This window comes from Gracilinanus agilis, chromosome 5, assembly GCF_016433145.1.
Source record: "Gracilinanus agilis isolate LMUSP501 chromosome 5, AgileGrace, whole genome shotgun sequence".
In the NCBI taxonomy this organism is placed as follows: Eukaryota; Metazoa; Chordata; class Mammalia; order Didelphimorphia; family Didelphidae; genus Gracilinanus; species Gracilinanus agilis.
Genome location: NC_058134.1, coordinates 129,421,225 through 129,442,597, shown reverse-complemented (window position 1 = coordinate 129,442,597; position 21,373 = coordinate 129,421,225). Strand labels below are relative to the sequence as shown.

The 21,373-nt window shown below is 34.9% G+C and overlaps 1 protein-coding gene across 1 annotated transcript in view; it reads right to left on the bottom strand.

The window, feature by feature from the left end:
• Nucleotides 1-21,373, bottom strand: part of WASL (WASP like actin nucleation promoting factor) — a 119,769-nt gene that overhangs the window by 43,745 nt on the left and 54,651 nt on the right. Inside the window, exons 3-5 of the mRNA XM_044679027.1 lie at nt 17,175-17,261; nt 15,044-15,140; nt 10,552-10,575 (exon numbers count right to left, since the gene is read on the bottom strand). Coding sequence (XP_044534962.1) covers nt 10,552-10,575; nt 15,044-15,140; nt 17,175-17,261 — 208 coding nt within the window. The remainder of the gene's footprint in view (nt 1-10,551; nt 10,576-15,043; nt 15,141-17,174; nt 17,262-21,373) is intronic.

The following is a 21,373-nucleotide window of genomic DNA, read 5'->3' as shown; positions in this document are numbered from 1 at the left end:
GTTTTTCTAATTTTTCCTTAAAATAATATACTGCAATAGATGTGAATGGAAAGATAAGAATTTAGGAAAAGTAAAATCCATTTATAGGGAGTAATCAATATAACACAAAGTGAGGTCATTTATTTTCTGAACCATTTAGTCAATGATATAATTGCAAAAATATGCTTTGTTACCAAAAAATCATGTATGAAAGCCTACCTGTTCATCTCCTATTTTCATCAAAAATAACCTTAGTACACATATATAAAAATGAAAATGTAGGGTCAGAGGTTAATAGGTTTAGATGGTCTCTCGTTTCTAGGTATTATTATGATTTTTCTAATTTCCTACATTTATTTAGAGGGTTACTATTAGTGTTATCTATAATCTGCTGTTTTTCTCTTTTTGTCAATAATTCATCCATAAGGATGTCAAAGTCCAAATAAGAAGGGTTGTAAAGCTTAATTAAGCGCTTGAATTGCCTTACAACTCCCATTGGTTCTTCTTCACATTTTGGAGTATTTTTCTTAAATCTGTCAATATCAGCTTGTGAAAACCTTTTGTGGCATATGAGATTCTTTATACCATACTCTGTGTTCACCTCTTAGAGGGAACATATGAGCTGGTTTCCTTTCTAATGCTTCAGTTTCCATTTATAATTTAGTTAATTTATCAGATTTTGTTGCACCCTCTAATTTAGTAGCTTCATATTCTTTAGTTTCTGCGATTGTCCCTTTAGCCTTGAGTAATTCCTCATATTGAGTTTGCATTCTATCTAGTTTAGTCTTTAGTTAGTTCGCTTTTAACATTAGATAATTCTTTGTAGTAGCTTGTTCGGTGCTTGCTTTTAAATGTTTAAACACGACTGCCAAAGATCATCATGTAAAAAAGCACATGAAAAACAATAGTAGCACAGGGACACAAGAGATTAGTTGTAACAGTGTCAATGAGTGTAGTGGCATTAGAAAGACATAGGCCAGTAAATTCTGTATATATTCTGGTATAATAGTAAAAATGAGAGAAGTCATAGGTAACAGAAAAAATTCAATGGTCATTTTACATAGCTAATTCACCAGGTTTTCTGAGACTATAGTCTTTGTATCAAGTTGACTGGGAGATGAGTTTTTTGCAACCTAGAGTTAAGCTCACTGTCATTAGTGTCAGTTGTAACTGCTTCAACAGACCCCCTGCTGAGATAATGGTTTCAACTGCCCAAGCTGACAACTGGACCCTTAAAGTCAGAATTTTTAGGTTCCTCGTCCTTTGTGGCTTGCCAAACTATAAAAATAAAATAGGGTTAGCAATGCAAGGCACAAAGAACGCTAAAGAGACTCTAGTTTATGAAAAAACAAACTATTCATTTAAATGAATAAATAAATATGTGTATATATATGAAAAAGGATTTCTAATTCTAAGGGATTCTAACTCCACAGTTCACAGGCTACGCTAATCCTCCCTGATCTTACTAACCAAATTTATACTATTCTAAATAAACCTAACCACTCTAACTCTTAACTTCGCCTTTAAGTTATAAAGATAACCAAGGGTAGCTGGTTGAGTCTCCACAAGAATCAGGTTAGGACTCTGAGCCTTAACAGACTCGGAGTCCAAACCAAAGACCAGGTTTTGTTTGGTCTTTTCACAGTTTAAACAATCTATAGCCAGCAACAGATAAATGAAAAGCGTTTCCCACGTCGGAAAAGAAAACACTCCACTCCTTCAAGTCTTTCCCTCAGATTGAGACAGAGAGAGGCAAAGATGTTACCTTCTCTAACCCTGAGACTGCCAGAAGCCACTCCTGGAATGCCACACCCAGAGCGTGTAACTGTCACAGAATAATGGTTATAACTGCCCCCAGTTGAAATTAACACTCTCTCTCAGCTCTATTTGAAACTCCAATTCTTCCTCAAGCCAGCTTCTCTACTTCTTATCTTTAAAAAAATAATACTTGCTTTCTAATATCATCCTTATAGTATTACCTATGATTTTTCTAATTTCCCCCATTCCCTTCTATAAAATTTTCAGCTTGCAAAAGATAATGTGCCATGTGAAAAAAGTCCCTGATTATAAGGCCTTTATACAATGACCATTAAGAAATGCCTGGCTTGAAAATTTATGAAGGAAAAAGTAAACTGAGATTATGACAGAGTTGGATAGCCAGTCCACTGAATGTCTCTGTTTCTCTGTCTTTCACAGATCCTGCTATATTAGACTCAGAAATGAACTTAAAAGACAATGGGGAAGATTGCATGTGAGATATTGTGTGGTGATTTTAGTGAACCTAAGGTCCTCCCTAGTACAAAGGCCTTTTTTTTTTTCAACATAAAACACAAATCTTTGGACTATCAAACCTCTGAGGAACTGAAATTGAGGGAGACTCAAAAGGCAATAGAGTAAGGTTCACCATAGACAAGAGTAAGCTATAATATATTTCCCCCTATGACCTATGCTCAAGATGTATACTGATACCATTCAGTACACCACTGAGGAAAAGGAAATGGGTTGGCCATATGGCATTCATCAGCAAAGGATACCAGATGGACAGCCTGAGTATTCCCCTGGTCGATATAAAGCATAAAAATACCTAGAGGAAAACTTCCAGAATCTTAGATCATGTATAGAGGAATTTTTGAAAAACAAAAGTTAGAACTGAACAGGTATATATTTTTGAAAGTGTACATACAGAAACATAAATATATTGATAAATAAAACATTTATTAACTGTCTACTATGTGCCAAGTACAATGCTACGGACAGGTGGCACTGTGTGTTGATGAAGGAAGTGTCTTTATCAGTAATATTAGAAATCTACTGAAGTACCAAAATACTTTAGGTTATAAATTGAGGACCATGATGTTATTCAGTTCAGTTCAAAAAAGATCTATTAAGTAAATAATAGAAGTACATGACTGAACAAATCAGAAATAGGAAAATCAGGATTTATATCAAGGCTCATTTGATAATGATTATTAGTTTTATAAAAGGAATTCTAACATTTCTTTAAATATTAAGCTCCTTTAATATATTTCAAATTACTCATTTTTTCCCAAAAATTTGATTTACAAATAGCTTTATAGAACATGTACTACAAATCAGTACCAGAAATCAATTATATTACTTTAGAATGGGACTCTAGTAGTTAGAAAGAGGTACTAGATTCATTTAAGAACTATATTATGAGGGTCAATTAGGTAGCTCAGAAGATAGAAAGCCTGGCCCAAAGGGAGGCCTGGTCTCAGATATTTCCTATATGACCCTGGGCAAGTCATTTAACCCTGATTATCTAGCCCTTGCTATTCTTCTGCCTTGGAACCAATACTAAATATCAATTCTAAGACAGAAGGGGTAAGGGCTTTAAAAAAAATTACTCAATCCATAATGTCATCAATTTGGGTACTTTTCCTCTATTGGTTTATATCAGAGCCAATCCACACCTGCACAATTCTTATTCTTGTTCTCCCATAAACCTTTAATGGAGGATATAGCTAACTTGTTTTTAGAAAGCCTTCTACTAAGTCTCTATATTTCACAAATATACTGAATACTTAGGCTGCCACACTCTTCTGTCCTATTTCTCCTTTACCTATCTGATTGCTCGTTCTCAATCTCCTTTGCTGGGTCTTCATTTAGATCACATCCATTACCATGTGTATCCTTTAAGACTCTTATCCTTGGTCCTCTTCTTGGTTATTTCATCTGATCCCAAGGATTCAATTATCATCTTTATGCAGATGATTCTCAAATCTATTTATCCATCCCCAACCAATCTCCTGGCCTAGAGGCTTCACTTTTCAAACTGCCTATTCTTAAATTCAACATGTCCAAAACTGAACTCATCTTTTCCCTAAAAGCCTCTCTTTCTAACTTCCCTATTATTGTGGAGGGTACTATCATCCTCGCAAGGCTTATAACCTAAGTATCATGTACTATAATTATGTATTATATCAACTCCTCACTCTCTCTCACCACTATCTCTTCCCCACCCACATTCAATTTGTTACCATGTCTAGGCAATTCTGCCTTCACAGTATCGCTCTCATATGCCTGCCTACTGGTTAGTCTCTCTGACTAAAGTCTCTCTTTACTCCAGTCAATCCTCTATTTGGCTATCAAAATAACTTTCCTAAAGTGCAGGTCAATGTCACTATCCTATTCCCTACCTCCAAGATCAAATATAAAATCCCATTTGTCTTTTAAAGCCTTTTGTAACTAATCTCTTCCTACTTTTCCAGTCTCACTACATTTTATTCTTGTTTACCTACTCTGATAGAATATATGACAGAATGTCTGTATTTGAAACATTGTCCTCCTTATTGTTCCTCACATAAAACACTCTACCCCTTGACTGTGCAATTTTCCCTAAACATATATATTCTGGATGGCATATCTAAAGTCACTTCTTTTGCATATGCCAACATGGAGAACAAACTGGCATCTATTTATACCCACAATGTATCTAATCACTGCTCTTTCATCAATCCAGAATTCTGATTCCTTAGAGAGAGTGATATTCAAAGATTTACAATTACACAGTATCACCAGGAAAATTGATGGGTTTATTGATCAGGGAGAAGTTTGGGATCTTTTAAAGTATTGAATAATTTCCCAAACTGAGGTCCAGACCACTTTAATTCATTTTTGGGCTTAATACACTGTTTATTGACAGTGCCTGTGTTAGATAAATGTACTTATTCACTAACTCACTGGACTAGTCATACAGGACAGATTTTAAAAAAATTTTTAATTAAAATTAAAAATTTTTAAATTTTCATCCCCCCACCCCATATATAGATTGTTAGCCTATTTTAAAAGTTAAGTGAATCTCACTGAGGAGAACCTGCAACATCATGAAATTTGATGGCATCTTTGCTATGTCATATGCAATCATAAAATTGGTCTTTTTAAGACAGCATGTGATTTTTTACATATATATGTGATATAAGTACTTGATTAAGAGTTGCTGGGAACAATTTTCACTTCAGACTTTAAAGAATAAAAAGAAACCAATTTAAACATTCAAAAATTTGTTTAAAAAATTCCACTCAAAAGCAATGCTCTATTTAAGATACAGAACATTTCTAGAAGGCATTGTAATTGAATCAGTTTAGGACATGAGCAATTATTGTCATTCAGTTGTTTGACTCACATCTGACCCTTTGTGACCCCATTTAGGGTTTTCTTGGCAAAGATACTGGAATGGTTTGCCACTTCCTTCTCCAGCTCTTATTTTATAGATGAGAAACTGAGGTAAACAGGATTAAGTGACTTGCCCAGGGTCATATAGCTAGTAAGTGTCTCAGACTAAATTTGAACTCAGAAAGCGGAATCTTCCTGACTTCAAACCCAGCACTCTATTCACTGCACAACCTAGCTGCCTTGCTATTAGAAATTTACTAAGAGATTGTGCTTAAATGAAGATACACTTAACATAATTTTTGCTTATGAAGTAAAAAGCTATGGGGCTATTATAGCTTTCCTCTGAAAGGTACCAAGTGGAAAAGTTCTCTCTCTTTTTACCTGGGGTGGGAGGGGAGTGAGGGGGGCTCATATAAAGAATTATATATACATGTAATTTCAAGTCACAGGAAAGTCAGAGGGAACAACAAAACTTTTTAGCAGCAAAAGTACTAGCCCACCCAGTGGGGCAAATTGAACCTTATAACCTTTTCTTTAATTGATTTAGAAGTTAGAAGATTCTCAAGGAGAAAAAAATAGTCTAAATATTCTCTGGTACTGAATATTGAAAGATAAAATAAACTTCTCCAGAAGGCTTTGAACCAGAATCTAGAATTCTGGGAGAATTGATGAGAGAAAAAATTAAGAATGTTAATTTCTTGTAAAATTGTTGTAAAATATTTTTAAAGTATAATTCATGGTCAAAATCTAGATCTCTGCAAATCAATGGCTTCCAAATTCACATGTTTATATATAAATTTTCAACCTCACACATTTCTTGTATCCCTAGAACTGTACTAAGATGTTTTTAATAAAACATAAGCTCCTTGAGATCATAAACTAGATTCTTCTGTTTTAAGTATTAATTAAACATTAATTTGCTATATGTATATGGTCTATGGAGGCAGCCATTTCCACCAGGTGGCAGTATTACAATGGTTAGCAAGCAGGTTGAAAAGCTAACACTGAGCTTTATAAAGTTTATTAAAGTATGGGTAGCATATAGAAGTTCACTCTATTTACTTACAACTAGCTGTTTATTCAGAGAAATTCTGATTTGTGAGAGTGAGTCCACAAAGATGTTTTTCAAATTGCACCTACTCACAGTATCTACTAATAATATCCTTTTATTTGGCAATAAGGTTAAATGTTTAAAAGAGGTATAAATGTCAAGAACTGCTGCAAAATGTTGACAATCAACTCTTCAGTCACTTGTAGCTAATGTATTATGCAAATTTGAACATTTTAATAATTCTGGTTTAGTTTCTTCTCATTTTTCAACATATTCTCATGGTGTCCCTTCTCAATGATAATTACTATACTAAGGAATTCATAAGCCAACATAATGTGCTTAAGGAATACAATATAATTTAAAATGTATGGCAGGCATACAGACAAAAATGATACCTTCCAGAGTCAAACCCAAAAGACTTTTGGATGCACTAGATTGTAATTAATTTATTTTGTTCTGTAATTTCATAGGAGGGGCAAGAATTTGAAAACAAACTCAGAAGCTCTATGCTAATGCGTACGCTTAAAACATAACAAAATACCAACCAAATTCATATCCATGCAGATATATATATATATATATATATATGTTTATGTAGATTTTTTCAAGGTCATACATTCTTTGTATCCCTAGAACTTTACTATAGATGTCTTTAATAAAACATAAGCTCCTTGAGATCATAAACTAGATTTTTTTTGTTTTAATTCTTAATTTGCTAGGGGTATAACAAAATACAGGTAGAGACTCTCAATAAACATTTTGTTCCTTAATACATGAAATGATAAAGATTATTCAAGTGGCAACTCCTAAGCCTAAGTAGTATGGATTATATTCAGAATCAATATAATAAAGTCATTTGATGCTGTTAAATTCATAAGAACTACAGCACATATGGAATAATTGCTTACTCTTTTTATGAGGAAGAATTTAGATATTTAGTGAAATTAGCACCCAGGCTGTCAGGCTGTCAGATAAAACCTGAAGGTTCCAAGGACAGAATTGTGACAAGGAAGGAAGTGATTTCCTGAGTGACTGTTATGGCTGAGAGAGTAGTTGGATGCTGAAAACTGTCTCCAGTGAAGAGCCCAGGAGAGAGTGGATTTGTTTCCCAGAAGAAATACCTGTCTGTGGGAAATTCAAGTTGAGCAGGAGGATCAGACTTGGGTGGTGGACATCCCAAGCTGATTCAAGCTCCTTGTTTTTATCCTTTTGGATTAATTTTGCTGATGACCTGTGTTGGATCATTGTGGGAACAGAAGTGAATTCAAGCTATGAGACACCCATTCACCTTCCAGCTTTTTAGGCTAATCCAGGCAGCCTGGGTTAAAATAGTGTAGTCCTGACCCAACTCCCAGTTCCTGAGTTTGTCCTTAGATAATAACTAGGTTAGGGTGACCTCTCTCTACTGCCCTTATCCTTTAAAGTCATTATTAAAAAAGTGTTTTTATTCCTGTTGTGTCTTTCCTTGTAGAAGTAAGATATCCCTAGCTGATTTAGTCTAAGTGGCAGTTGGATTCCAACCACCACTCACTTACATTGTCACAGTCCCTTTTGTATTTAAGATAGTTATATATCTTCACCCTTTATTCTTCCTTCATCCATTTCCCCCCAAAAGAACCCTTGTATGTGTATTTGTGTTTATTTATCCACATCAGATGGTAACCTCTGATGGCTTGGGGGAGAAAGGTAGATTGGATAGTTAAACTAACTCAGTAGGGAGAAGTGTTCAGGTCAGAGGCTGAAGACAGGCTGAGCCCTAACATTCTATTCCACCCTCCCAGTGGTTGGCTGAGGCTTCAACACTCTAAGCCAATCAGGAAAGACTGCTTTACTACTGGGTTCACTGAGAAACACTTATAAGGCTCCCACAAGGTTCCTGGACATTTAAAACTTTTTCCTGAGGGGTTTTAATCTGTTTTCAATGCTTGTCATTGCTGTTTGGTGTTTTTTTTCTTCCCTGTTTCTTTGTTTTGTGATTATTATTGTTAAAATCTTATTGTAAACCCAAAGTATAAGCCAATCCACTGTGGCTTATTACTATTATAATAATACTATTAATGGAATTCCATTTGATAACAGCTATTATGGAAGAAATCATGGATCTATGTGTCTACTATATGTGGAGGATGTTTTACTTTATCCCTTACCTGGTGTTTTGTGGTATACCTAAATATGTTAAGATGTTGTTAGATTTTGAAAAAATAAGACCTATATGGGGAATAACATTACTGGATGTGGTAGCACATATACCAGTATTTCTTCTATTTGGTTATGTGATATATAGGATGAGATGGTTGTTGAAATGTATGTTATATGCTATTAAGGTGATGATTAACTGGTGGTGTAGAGAGCTGGAACTTAAATTAATGATGAGATTAATGCAAGCACAGATGGATAACATGGAAATATATATTAAACAAAAAAGATTTCCGGACATTGGTTTTGGTTGTGCACAGCATTCAAATGACACAAAGATGGATAATGATGATATTAAGGTTTCTAAGGACACTAGGGCAGAGAAAGAACTAAAAGTCCAAAGTAATAGTGACATCCTGATGAATTTATTTCCGCTTTGAGATCTCCCAGTGGTATGAGACAATAGTATATTTCATGTCAAACAGCATGCCCATTTCAGGGGCAGAAGAAGTGGAGGCAATCAAAAGACAAGCACCCAAATTCTATGATGACCCTGGGAAATTTGTAAAAATCTTGCAGTCATTTATTAAGACCTATGACTCAGATTTTGCAGATTTTTGGTTCATACTAGGTGAACTGATGCCCAGACATGACCAGCAAAAGTTCATTGAGGAGACTAGGAATACTCAGCACCTAATACCGTGGCCTGAGAATTGGGAAGAATTGGATTTGAATTCGGTGCCTATCTACCGAATGTTAAAGGGGGCAAGAAAATCATTTCTAAAAGTGTTGGAGAACAACTCAAGACGCCCAAATGCGTGGTCTAAGTTTGAGAAGGTCAGGCAGACAAGTCAAGAGACTCCTGCTGCATTTCTTGACCGAATTCTTGAGGCAGCAGAAGTTTATTTAGGTCTGAATATATTAGATAATACTACCATAGAACATGTCAAACACCTTTTTATTTAAAAGATTTTTTTATTGATACCTATCCTGATTGGGAGCTTTTTAGCTTGGAGGAAGTTAAACAAAAGGCTACATATGTCTTTGCCCAAGAGAAAGATAAGACCAATGAAGAAAAAGATCTGATAATTGAAAATCTCTGAAAACAACTTAGAGAGGCAAATACTCACTCTAAATATGGATATTTATAAATTACAAAATGCAGTAAGACTGAAGGCATTTTAAAAATAAAATTAAAAATCAATACAGTGAAAGAAAAATGCTAACTACATCAAGCATCAGTTGTTTATATAGGGGAAAAAACCAATAATAAACACAGTTGATTGTAGAGCTTTCTAATTATCCATCATGCAATTTTATTAACCTATCACAACAGTGAAAAAGTTCTAGTAGTCTAATAAATCTAATTTAGATAAATGTCTTTCAATATAAAGTCAAAGTCTATTTTCTCTAAAATCTAATCTTTTTAAAAGTTAAGAAAAAAGGTCTTGATAAAATGGCTCTTGGTACTCATTACCATCTTCTACACACAGAGGCTGTACCCATCCACCCTTCCCACCTAATCACAGAGTTATTATAACCCAGACTGATCTTATTGCAGGAAAAAAAAAAAAAAAAGAGGAAGTCTTTACAAATAGCTCTGTAAATGCCATTAATATATTCAGGAAATATCAGTTGCTGGTCACTTGAATTCATTACCTCCTTTAGGTTTATGCCAATGACTCATTGATCTCTCCAGTCTCTCTCTTGTCCAGTCCTTCAACACTAAATACCCATGAACATTTCAAACTAGTGTCCTATAGACATCTCATATTTGTTCAAAATGAAGCTCATGATCTCTTCTACCCCAAACCCACTATTTTTTCTTGAACTTCCCTATATCCATTAAAGGTAATAATACCTCCCATTCTATAATCACCAAGGTTTGCAAATCCAGTGTTTCCCCAATTCCTCACAGTCCCTCAGTTCAGATAGTTGATTAGTTGGCAAATCTTGTGGTGTCTATTTGCTGGCATCTCTTGTACAGATTCTTTTGAAGGTACCTCCAGTAACAAGTCAGAACTTGCCCTCAATAGGCACTTAAGTTTTGAAAATTGAAATAAAAAACAACACAGCAAATAATATTAGCTCATAATGACATAGTGCTTTAAATTTTGCAGTGTTTCACATACATTAAATCAAGAATTGCTCCCAGATGTTAGTTTTATCATAGTATGATACATAATTCTAAAATGACTAGAAAGATAAATGAGGCTATTTTTGGAATAATAATAAAAATTAAAACTTACCATTTGGGGGATCTCGTCTTTTCTCTGTTTTAAAAAAAATTAAAAGAATATTTTATAAGGTGGAATCATCTAAAAACCCATTCCCACCTCAGGCAAGCAACGAAGGTTTAATTTATTAATTAATGTACTTTTGAGTATTTTGCTCATCTTAACTGACATAATTGCATGTAAAAAGTAAATTATTATGAAAGACTAGGCCCAACAGAATCATTTGAGTCAACAATATGTTTTTTATTAATAACGATCCTTCTGTGGTTCTAATGAAATTCTTTGGGTTAAAATAGCAAAAGTTCTACAGATTACAATGTCATGTTTTTACAAAGTTTTGGGGTGAATCTAATTTTTGCACATTGAACTATATTAAGCTATCCTAGCAAACCCTATGAGAAAAACTAATCTATGTCAACTACTGACACCAGTTTTAAAGTTTAGGTTTTTTTTTATTTTGGGTTTTGTTAAAGTAAATTTCAATATACTATTACCTAGCTTTAATAATTTCACAGAATGTAGAATTACAGTTGTGGTCACACACCATAAATTTGGCATGATATCTAAAAGTGTATACATGCCTCTCAAAAGAATTATTCTAATATTTACCGATAACTGAAAGATTACAAACTAATTAGTGGGTAACTAACAATACCGAGTAATTGTAAATATTTCATCCCAACACTGAGAAATATAAATATATTATTCCATCTAGTAGGATAATTTACTGAATAAGACCCTATCTAATAATATAATGCATATCAAGTACCTCTAGGATCATAGGGTTTAGACCTAGAAGAAACTAAGAGATTATCTCTAATTCACCTACCTTTTTTATTACAAAAGAGGAAACTTAGCTGTAATGAAATAATTTTGACAAGGTATTAGAGAAATCAAACCTAGATCCTGACTCTAAATTTATATATGCTCTTTTAAATGTATTGTACCTCTAATATCACAAGCTCATTGTGACAAAAACCAAATTCATCACACATTATCCTAATCCATCTGTGGTTTCTGACTTCCTCATTTCTACAGAACCACCATTCTTTCAGTCTTGACTTCTCCCTTTTTCTTCATTGCCCACATCCAAGAAGCCAGTCTGGGTATTATTTCTATTTATATAGTCTTAGCCCAAGTTAAATACTTTATTACTTCTCATTTAGATTGCTACTATAGCCTTCCAGATTCCTACCTCTCTCCATTCTCTTTTCATACTTCCTATGCTTGGATTCCTGAGTAAACTAAAGGCATGCTTTTGACCTTATCATTTGCCTACTCAAGGAAAAAAAAGTTCTCCATTACATAATGAAGAAAACCTAAATTTCTTAGCTTGATATTCAAGGCTCTTAAAAATCTGGTCCCATGATAATCGTCTTAACATCTCCCACTCTCCACTAAAATATTATAAATGCCAGTATAGCTGCATCTTCCTAATGACCTTATTAAATTATCAATCCTTGAAAGTCTGGCTCATTACATCCTCTATGAAGTATTCAATGATCTTGCAACTCAGAGTGCTATCTCCAGACTCTGAATATCTACAACACTTAAGGCATTTAATATTCTAACCATGCAATATGAATGTATACATATGATAGCTCTCTATTAGACTGAAATTATGTTAAAAAACATAATCTATACTTCATTCTTCTTAATACTGCTCATATAGTCTGGTACTGTTCTTTGCATAAAAGCTATTGCTAAATGAAAACATGAAAAAAAAGTTTCACATGTTTACAAGATACTAAACTTTGTATGAAGAAAAATGAAAAATAATCTGATCTTAACTTTAAGAATTCAAACTAATGCAATTATCATTAAAGGATGGGGGCGGGGAGGGGGAGTGTAAACACTATTTCTATAAAGAATACTGCAGATGGTTTTTGGGTGGAAGCAATACCCTAACCCCTTGTCTTGGATAAGTTAGATTAATTTTTCCTTAAAAGGAACTGAGATCACCCTCAAATCTTGGTTCAGGGAGCTGATATCACTTTGTGGGGGCTCTGAGCAGGGCTGGAGTACTCTGATGCACAGGGGATCATGATCATAAGCTGGGAAAAGCAGTTCTGTTTAGCTGAATTAACTCGAGATATCCTCAGAAACTATCCTTGTTGAATATCCTTCTACTATGATTAAGTACATCTCTTTTAGTTAACTGGTTAACTAAACTATAAGTGTTTCATATTGTTCTAATATTTTTAAAAACTACCTAAGAATTGGCTTGAGTCAATCTCAGCCCCAAACAAACATGATGGTGGCACTATAGAGATGGGGGAAGGCACTGGATGAGGAATCAGAAGACTAAGGTCTTACTCTGACTGTGAAGCCTCAGTTCCCAAGATTAACATCTGTTTTGCTTTCCCCATAGAGCTACTGTGAGAGTTAAATGAAATAATGCACACTAAACATTAAAGATAGAAAATGGGGTATAGTGAGTAAAGTAAAAAACAATATCCAACAAATATAAAAAAATTAACTGACATGTTATATCATAATTAAAGATGAAGGATTCAAGTTTCATGCATGAAGAATGCTTGGTTGTCGTTTTAAATCGTAGACCACTGATAGATGGCACACTGGTGAGGGTGAGGATACTAGGCATATAGTTAGGAATGCATGAGTTTAAATCTTGCCTTTAATATTTACTAGTTGTGTGACTTTGGTAAAGTTACCTAACCTCTCTAGGCCTTGTTTTTCATCTGCAAAATGGAGATCTGGCTCATTAGGGTTGTTGGGGGTGGGTGGGTGTAACACATGAAACAATATAAAGCACCATATATAAATATTTGCTCTTACTATTTTAAATAACAGATAGAATCAATTATCTTATTTGTATTTGAAGTTTTAACAGCCCTCAAAAATCACTAGTATAAGTACCATATCATAAAGGCTGTTGCATTACAAATTAGAAGAAATAACTAAATTGCAGTTTTAATAGCATCAGGATTAAGTTAAAGAACTCTGAAAGGAATGTAAAAATGTGGCAGTTCATCCTCAGAAGACAGAAAAGAAGATGCTGGCAGAATGTAATTATAGCAGTGGTAAAGTCGTGACTCAGTTATTTTTAGTTTGGAGTACTTGTGGCTAAGATACTACTTAGTTCTTTTAATATTGTGGATATAAAATTAGTGGCCCAATTACATTGGTATATGCTGCTTCCTACGTATTGAAGAGAGATCTAGGAGTCTTTCTGACTAAGAAAAGTTCAAAACTTTCAGAGTCATCTTTCATTCATTCATTCATTTCTTCCTTCGAAAGGTCTTACACTCATCTGGCTCTCTATCCATGGAGTTGTATAGTTATTCCATAACTATTCTTTAAAATGGCAACAGCTGTTGTTTAGACACATTCCTTGGTGCTTTATGTTGTTTACAACATCCCCTATAATAACAAGTCTGCAAATAATATCCCCATTTTACAGAGATGAGAAAACTTAGGGTTAGAGACATTAAGTGGCTTGCCTACAGTAACACAACTCTTAAGTAGAAGACCTAGGATTTAAATACGGTTTCTTTACTCTAAATCCAATATCTATTTTGACTACATAAAACTTTCCTCAGTCTTTGTATTCAGATCCATGCCACCTCATTTCCTAAAACATGTCTAACATTCTAGTTAAGTAAGGTCTTCTCACTCACTGTCCATGATAAGAAACAGAATCCCAGAACTAGAAGAGACTTTAATATTCATCTAGTTCAATGACAAATTTTTTCTATCTCTGAAATTTTGCATTCTTTGATACTGTTCTTCTAACATGAAACAACTGTTTCTACCTTTTTACTTAATGAAATCCTTCAAGCTCTAGTTCAAGTTCTGTCTCCTTCATGAAGGCTTAATAACTGTTAGCCAAATACAGTTTTCTCCCATTCTTGAAGTATTATAGCACTTTTAGTCCATTTAACCTAATCTAGATGATTTATTTGTAGTTTTGTTCTTTTCCTTAATTGCTTCATGTTTGTTACCTTTTCTTAGTCCTCATATTTCATAATTTTTTGGTGTATTTGTCACTGTTGACCACCACCTCCCTTGGCTTCCCAGTCTTACTCTTAAGATTCTATTCCTATTTCCATAGTCTTCCCTGTCTCAATTTCTGGTTCCTGTTCTCATCCTAAAAATTTTGGAGTTCATTTCTCAAACTTCTATTCTCAATCCTCTTATCTTGGATTTTTTTTCCTTTTTGGATACCATTTTTCTTGAGATTCTCACCCACTCTTAGAACTTCAACAGTCACCTTTATGTGGATGCTTTCCAAATCTGTATTTTCCAAATTTTAATGCCAATTACCTGAACAGTATTTTTAACTCTTTTGTATATTATGAAGACAAGTATTTGCTCTCTTTCTACCACCCACAATAACATAAGCAATACCATGCCTATGGATTTGATAAACAACTCATATGGAAGATTTATTGGGCTGACCCTTGCATAAATCTTAAGACTTAGAAAACTAGTTGCCCACCACATTTCCCTTTTCTTTTATTTTTTGGTAAAGGATACCTACCAGATTTTCTTTGTCGACGCCCCAAAAGGTCTGTAACTGTTTTTCGAAATTTTTTTGCTTCTTCTTCACTGGCAAAATTAAGACCAACTTGACATGTCTGAAATATTTGGGTTGAGAAGTTAAAATTCAGAGAAAAAAAGGAAAGCATTAGTAGATTTGCCTTAAGATACAGACAAAAAGGGGGCAGTTAGGTGGCTCAGTGGATTAAGAGTCAGGCCTAAAGATAGGAGGTCCTGGGTTCAAATCTGACCTCAGACACTTTCTAGCTGTGTGACTCAGGGCAAGTCACATAACCCCCTTCCCCACATTGCCTCGCTCTTACTGCTCTTCTGCCATATAAACAACACACAGTAATGATTCTAAGATGGAAAGTAAGGGTTTTAAAAAAGGTACCAAAAGGTACATTTCTAATAAAGCAATGGTTCATTTCAGTGGCATAAAATAAAATTTCTATGTCCTAAGGTAGAGGTCGGCAACCTTTTTGGCTGTGAGAGCCATAAACGCCACATTTTTTAAAATGTAATTTCGTGAGAGCCGTACAATGCTCACAGTGCGCGCTCCTGTAACAGCACCTGAAAAAAAATTGACTTTATGGCTTGAGAGCCATACGTTGCCGACCCCTGTCCTAAGGTAAAGAATGAGAAACTGAATAGTACGGAATACAACTTGGCATTCAACTTGAAATATATACTTGGAGTTCAATGTATTATCTAATACAGTCAATCCTCAACATTCATGCATTTAACTTTTGAAACTTCAATTACTTGTGATTTTATTAGCAACTTCATTTTTATTTTGTGTTGGCAATTGTGCACATTTAAGGCCATGTATGCCAGATAGAGGGAAAAAACAAAAGGAGCAATGCATGAAAGTATGTGGAGAAGTTGGTATCCTACTATGTGCTTCAGTGGTTTTGTTTACCCTATTACAGTAAAGAGCTCCTCTTGCATTCATTGCATATTTTCTTTGTTTGCTTTGAAAGATTTAGTTCTGTGTTGCAAATATACCCCCAAAGCATAGTGCAAAGTCTCCAAGTCCAAGGATGCAAAATCGGTGATGTAGCTTAGTGAGAAAATAAAAGTATTAGATAAATTTCATGCCAGAATTTCTGCAGCTGCTGTCAACCTAATCAACCAGCTGGTTAGAGACAATGTTGCTGCCAGCCCCAATTTCAATTAGTCTCAAGGTTAAATGTCCTCTGAAATCAATCTTGGGTTTTTAAAAACTGAGATGTTAACAGAAAAGGTCACAGAATCCTTGGGAATTGCTAATGAAAAAAATGTTTTGCATGTTACCAATTTTATTTTATATTATTTCATGGCTATTGTATTAGGAACAGTGTATATTATCAGGATTACTGTTTTGTTATAAAGAATTGTATGCAAAAAAGTATATTTTCAGCTCTTTCTAGAAAAAGATAACAGCATTTGGTGGTCACAGGAACTTGACTCCCCTATAAGTTCAAAGTATTAACATTCAACATATTTTACTTTTGTGCAATTTTTGCCTTGTGAAAGTTGAGGAGTGATTGTATTTTTTTTTCTTTCAGAGCTACAAATGGGGCCTAAGTTAGAATTTTAATTCAAACATAAAAACTGAAAGTTGATATTGCTCTAAACCAGTTATGGGCAAACTTTTTAAAGAGGGGGCCAAAGGAAAGGAAATGCTCATCTGTCAGTCTGTTTCTAAGGCAACTCTTTTGAAGTTTCATTGTATTGTATCCTACTCATTGTATTTGTCAGATTAGGATAGAACATTTCAGGAAGCTGCATCTGGCCCACGGACCGTAGTTTGCCCATCATTGCTCTAAACTAAAGAAAATCATTCCAAAGTAATGTTTACTTTTAATGTTTCTTATGTAATCTAAAAACCGTAAATAATACAACTTTAAAATAGATTATCTGGGAAATGAAGGAGGCTTTCCCCAATGAAACCTTGGTTTTTATTCCTGTATTTTTTTAACTGCCAATCTGTGTTATTGAAAAGACCAATACTGAAAACACAAAAGCATTCTTTATATTTTGTAAAATATGGAAATAAAAAACCTAGAAATATAGTAATTTTATGAATAAAAGTGGCATTTAAAAGGTGGTTGTACAAATCAGGCATATTAAGATAAATGATGACATACATCACCAGCAAAGGTATGAAAATATCCTCTAGGACCATTATATACAAAGTTATTGTACAGCTCCTGTTCCCATAGTAGTTTCCCGTCCTAACAAAAAAAATTAAGGTTAAAAACAAGCATTAATAGAAGTATAATCTTGAGGACTTATGGTAAAGCATATTACTTATCTAATAAGAACAAAAGTGTTTAAAAAATAATACAACAAATTTAACTAAATTATTTAAATTATTTGACTAGTTTCTTCCTACACATGGAATAACCAGTATCATTATGTGTGACTATGCACATGTGTGTGAAGGTACACACACGGAAACATGGAGACAGACAGATAGACACACACATACACATACAAAATCCCTTCATATTAAAGAAGCCTCTCTATACATGCACAAGTGATTCTAATCTATTTTTTTTCTAGTAGATAGCCTCCTCTATCATTCCTACTCTCTCACTTATTTTTCAGTTCCCCTGTCTATTGGCTGTTTGCCCACTGTCTATCCCATACCTTTGACTCCCTCATCCTCAAAAATCTCTCACTTGATCCACCATAGCTTTCCTCCCTTTTATGACTAAAATCCTTGCCAAGGCCATAGGTGTCTCCACTTCCTTTCCTCTTTTTTCTTAACTTTCTATAGGCTGGCATCTGACCTAAACATTCAACTAATATTGCTCTCTCCAAAGTTACTAATGATCTCTTAATTGGCAAATCTAATGACTTTTTATCAATTTTTAAGTCTTTTGAACCTCTCTGCAGCCCCTCTCACTGCTAAGTGAAGTAAAATACCTCCATCCCATGGTACTCCAATGATGAGACATAGGTGTCACAGAGTAATATCATATCTAATGACCTGACACCGGCATCCCCTGGCATCCCCTGGCATCAGCATAAGTGTCCCTAGTGTCAACTTGCCAGAGCCATCATAACATCGCCATAGAAGGGCAGATGGCATGACATTTGAAAGCTGTTGCCTGAGGACAGGTCTTTTAACCAGTGTGGGAAGCAGAATCACTCTTGATTTTTGTACCAGTACCTTTCAAGCTGGGGATTTAGCTCTCCGAGTTGTCTAGGCCGCGGCTTATCTTAGCTCCTGATTTTAGACAAGCTCCGGTCATCCAGCAAATTGAAGTATCAGATCTATTAGGCCAAAAATCTAACTTTCTCTCTCTGTTACTTTCTCACTTCACTAATATATGCTTATAACTCTGGTGCTGAGCTGCCAGACCAATTTAGTTGTTATAATTATTGGCAGACAACAAGGTTGTTGACAAACTATCTTGTGCCTTCTGTCTGCTTTCTTTCCTATCCCTCTTTGAATTTTTCACAAGAGCAGCTTAATAATAAGTAGATTTTTTTTTAATTCTCAAGTTCAGGAGACACTTATATAGCAGTAGATTGATGAGATCTTAATCTTAATTCTTTTAAATGGGATTATTTAGCCTATTAGGGGTCAGAAGGTAAGAAAGCCTTTTAGCTCAGCTCCAGAAAGATTGGATTTTTTCAGTGAAGATATGATTATTTTCTTATTTATTTATTTATTTATTTAGCTTTAGAAAGTCGCTGCTTAAAAGTGATTCAAGGAAACCAAATGGTCACTTGAGTGGGAAGCTTCAGAAAGATTTCTAAACAGGCTTAAAAAAAAAAAAAAGAAATGGATTAAATGTTAAGCAGTTAAAGTATGAGAAGAGTCCAGTAGTAAGATTTAAAAACCTGATTTTTTTTCTTTCTTTCTGTTCCATCTTTCTCCTTTTTGAGGACTTTTTTAAAGCTTAGACAATGGGTAATATGACATGTATCCTGAAAATCCCTAATTGGATTCCAAAGGAAAGCCCAGTGTATAAAGTATCCATTTCATGGGATGTTAAGAGTGTCCCCATAAAGCCCTGAATGATGAGAAAGGAAGCAATTTATTTCTGTAGAGCTTGGTCAAAAATGGGTTTTCTCATGACCTAGGTATAGTTTCTTTGATTTTAAGGTTTTAAAAGCATTGAAGATGGTGATAGGAGCAGATAATCCCAAAGAGCTTTGTTACTGTTTTTTTGGGACCACTTTTTGCACCTGCCTATGAAACCCATCTCTATAATTCACTGTACCTCAAAATTTCAGTTGAAATGCCTTTAACTCCTGATTTGATATTAAGGCCTGAATTGTGCTTTATCTAGTTCAGAAGGAGATCAAACTTTAAAAATGGTGCCGTGGCTCCCTCCTGCCATAATTCTGGGATTTCACTCCAGACCACCTCCTGATTCCCTTTCTCTTCCTCTTCCTACAGCTCCTCCCTATACCTTTGGCTTTCCTCCTTCAGGCTCTCCTGCCCCGCCCCTCCATTCTCCTCCCCTCTGTCTTCCTCCCCCCATTCCCAACATGTAAAGAGCTCCATTTCTATTCAAACTTCAGACTGGGTAGTGGGTACCAAAGAAATCTCAAATAAAGGCATTTTCTCCCATTAGGGAAGTTTCCATACAGGTCTGAAGAGGAAATTTAGTGACAAGAAATCATATTCCATTTTCTCTCACTGATCTTAATAAGGAGAAAGATCAGACACCTTCCTTTGATGTTCAGTCTTTGCTTATAATCAGGAGGTTTGAAAATATATAGAGGACCTAATAAATCAAGTTGAATTCACATCATGAATCTCCTCTATGCTTTATTATAACTGAAGGCAATAGACTAACTATTCTTTCAGCCACAAATAATTCTCAGGATGGGAATGCAAAAAAAAAAAAAAAAGAAAGAAAGAAAGAAAAAAGAAAAAAAGGCCTTTAAAAAGACCCAAAATAGGACCCAAACATAGTTGTTTCATATTATCAATTGAATATCAGATATTCAATTATGTTAGTCCAAGGAAGCTTTATTAAGGGATATGAAGGCTTGCTTCTCAAGATGAAAGAACTGGGTAAAATCTGAATATTATAACCAGGAAAAAGATGGAAAGGTCAATCAGATTTTATAATAGAATTGTAGAAGTAGGAGCTAGAAATCTTGGGATAGATGTATCAAAACAGACATACTCTAGAACTATAAGAAATCATTTTGTAAATCACTCTTCCCCAGAAACTGGAGAGTATTTTCAGAAGAGTTGTCCAGTCTGAATATGGACATAGAAAATTTGAAGAGAACAGCAGTGTATGTTTTTGAAGGCTGTGAAAGGAGAGAAAAGGAAAAAGCTGAAAAGGAGGAACCAGAAAAGACAGAAGAAGGAAAATGAAGCAGTTACTTTAGTACTTGTCTTAACAAATGTAAGGAAATTGTGGCTCTGAGGGAAGTGGCAAAAATCCTGACAAAGGGTCAAAACAATGCTATTTCTGTGATAAGCAAGGCCATATAGCTATAAACTGTAGGAAGAAAATCAGGATAATAGGAACAGAAGCTGAAAAAAATAATAATAATAGACACTCAATGGGGCTAGTAATTCTAATGAAGTAAATCATAACTCAAACCAGAGTACCCATCAGGGAGCTTGTAATCAGTGTGGGGGAACCCAGAGAAATAGCCAGAGATCTTTATGATGGTGTGAGGGAGGGGAAGAGACCTTGGGAGTTGGGGGGGAGAAGCCTACTCCTTCCAAGACCCTGGTGTTTTAATGCTAGTTATATAATACATGCTATTATATAATGCCAGTTCCCTTCCCCCTAGAAGAGAGCTTTACATAACTCTTAAAGTTGGGAACATATATTATGATTGCCTCCTAGACAATGGAGCTTCTAAGATCAGTTTTAGTGAGTAAACCTCATTCTGAATGTAATTCTATTAGTTTTGTAAATGTGGTAGGTATGTCAGGGAAGTCTCAAAATGTCCCTAAGCTTGCTCCTCATATGGTATCCATAAGACCTCTATCAATAGAACATTAATTCCTTTTAATGTCCCCTATAATTCTGTTAGGGAAAAATCTCTGATATAAACCAACAGCTACTATGTCATGCTCCCCAGATGGCTCCCTAGAACTGCCCAAGGACTCTATGACCTTGCTTCCAAAGGGCCTGGAGGGAATAGTGCCTGCCTGTAAAATCCCAGTAGATATTCCTGAGTCTCTGTGGGCTACATCTTCTTCAGATATAGGCCTACTTAAGTCAGCTGTTCCTGTTCAGATTACAACAAAAGGGGGCCCATCTCCTTCCATTCCCTCAGTATCCTCTACCAAAGGATGCAATTGAAGGAATTTCCCCGATAGAGTGGAGTCATTAATTGAGCAAGGGATTCC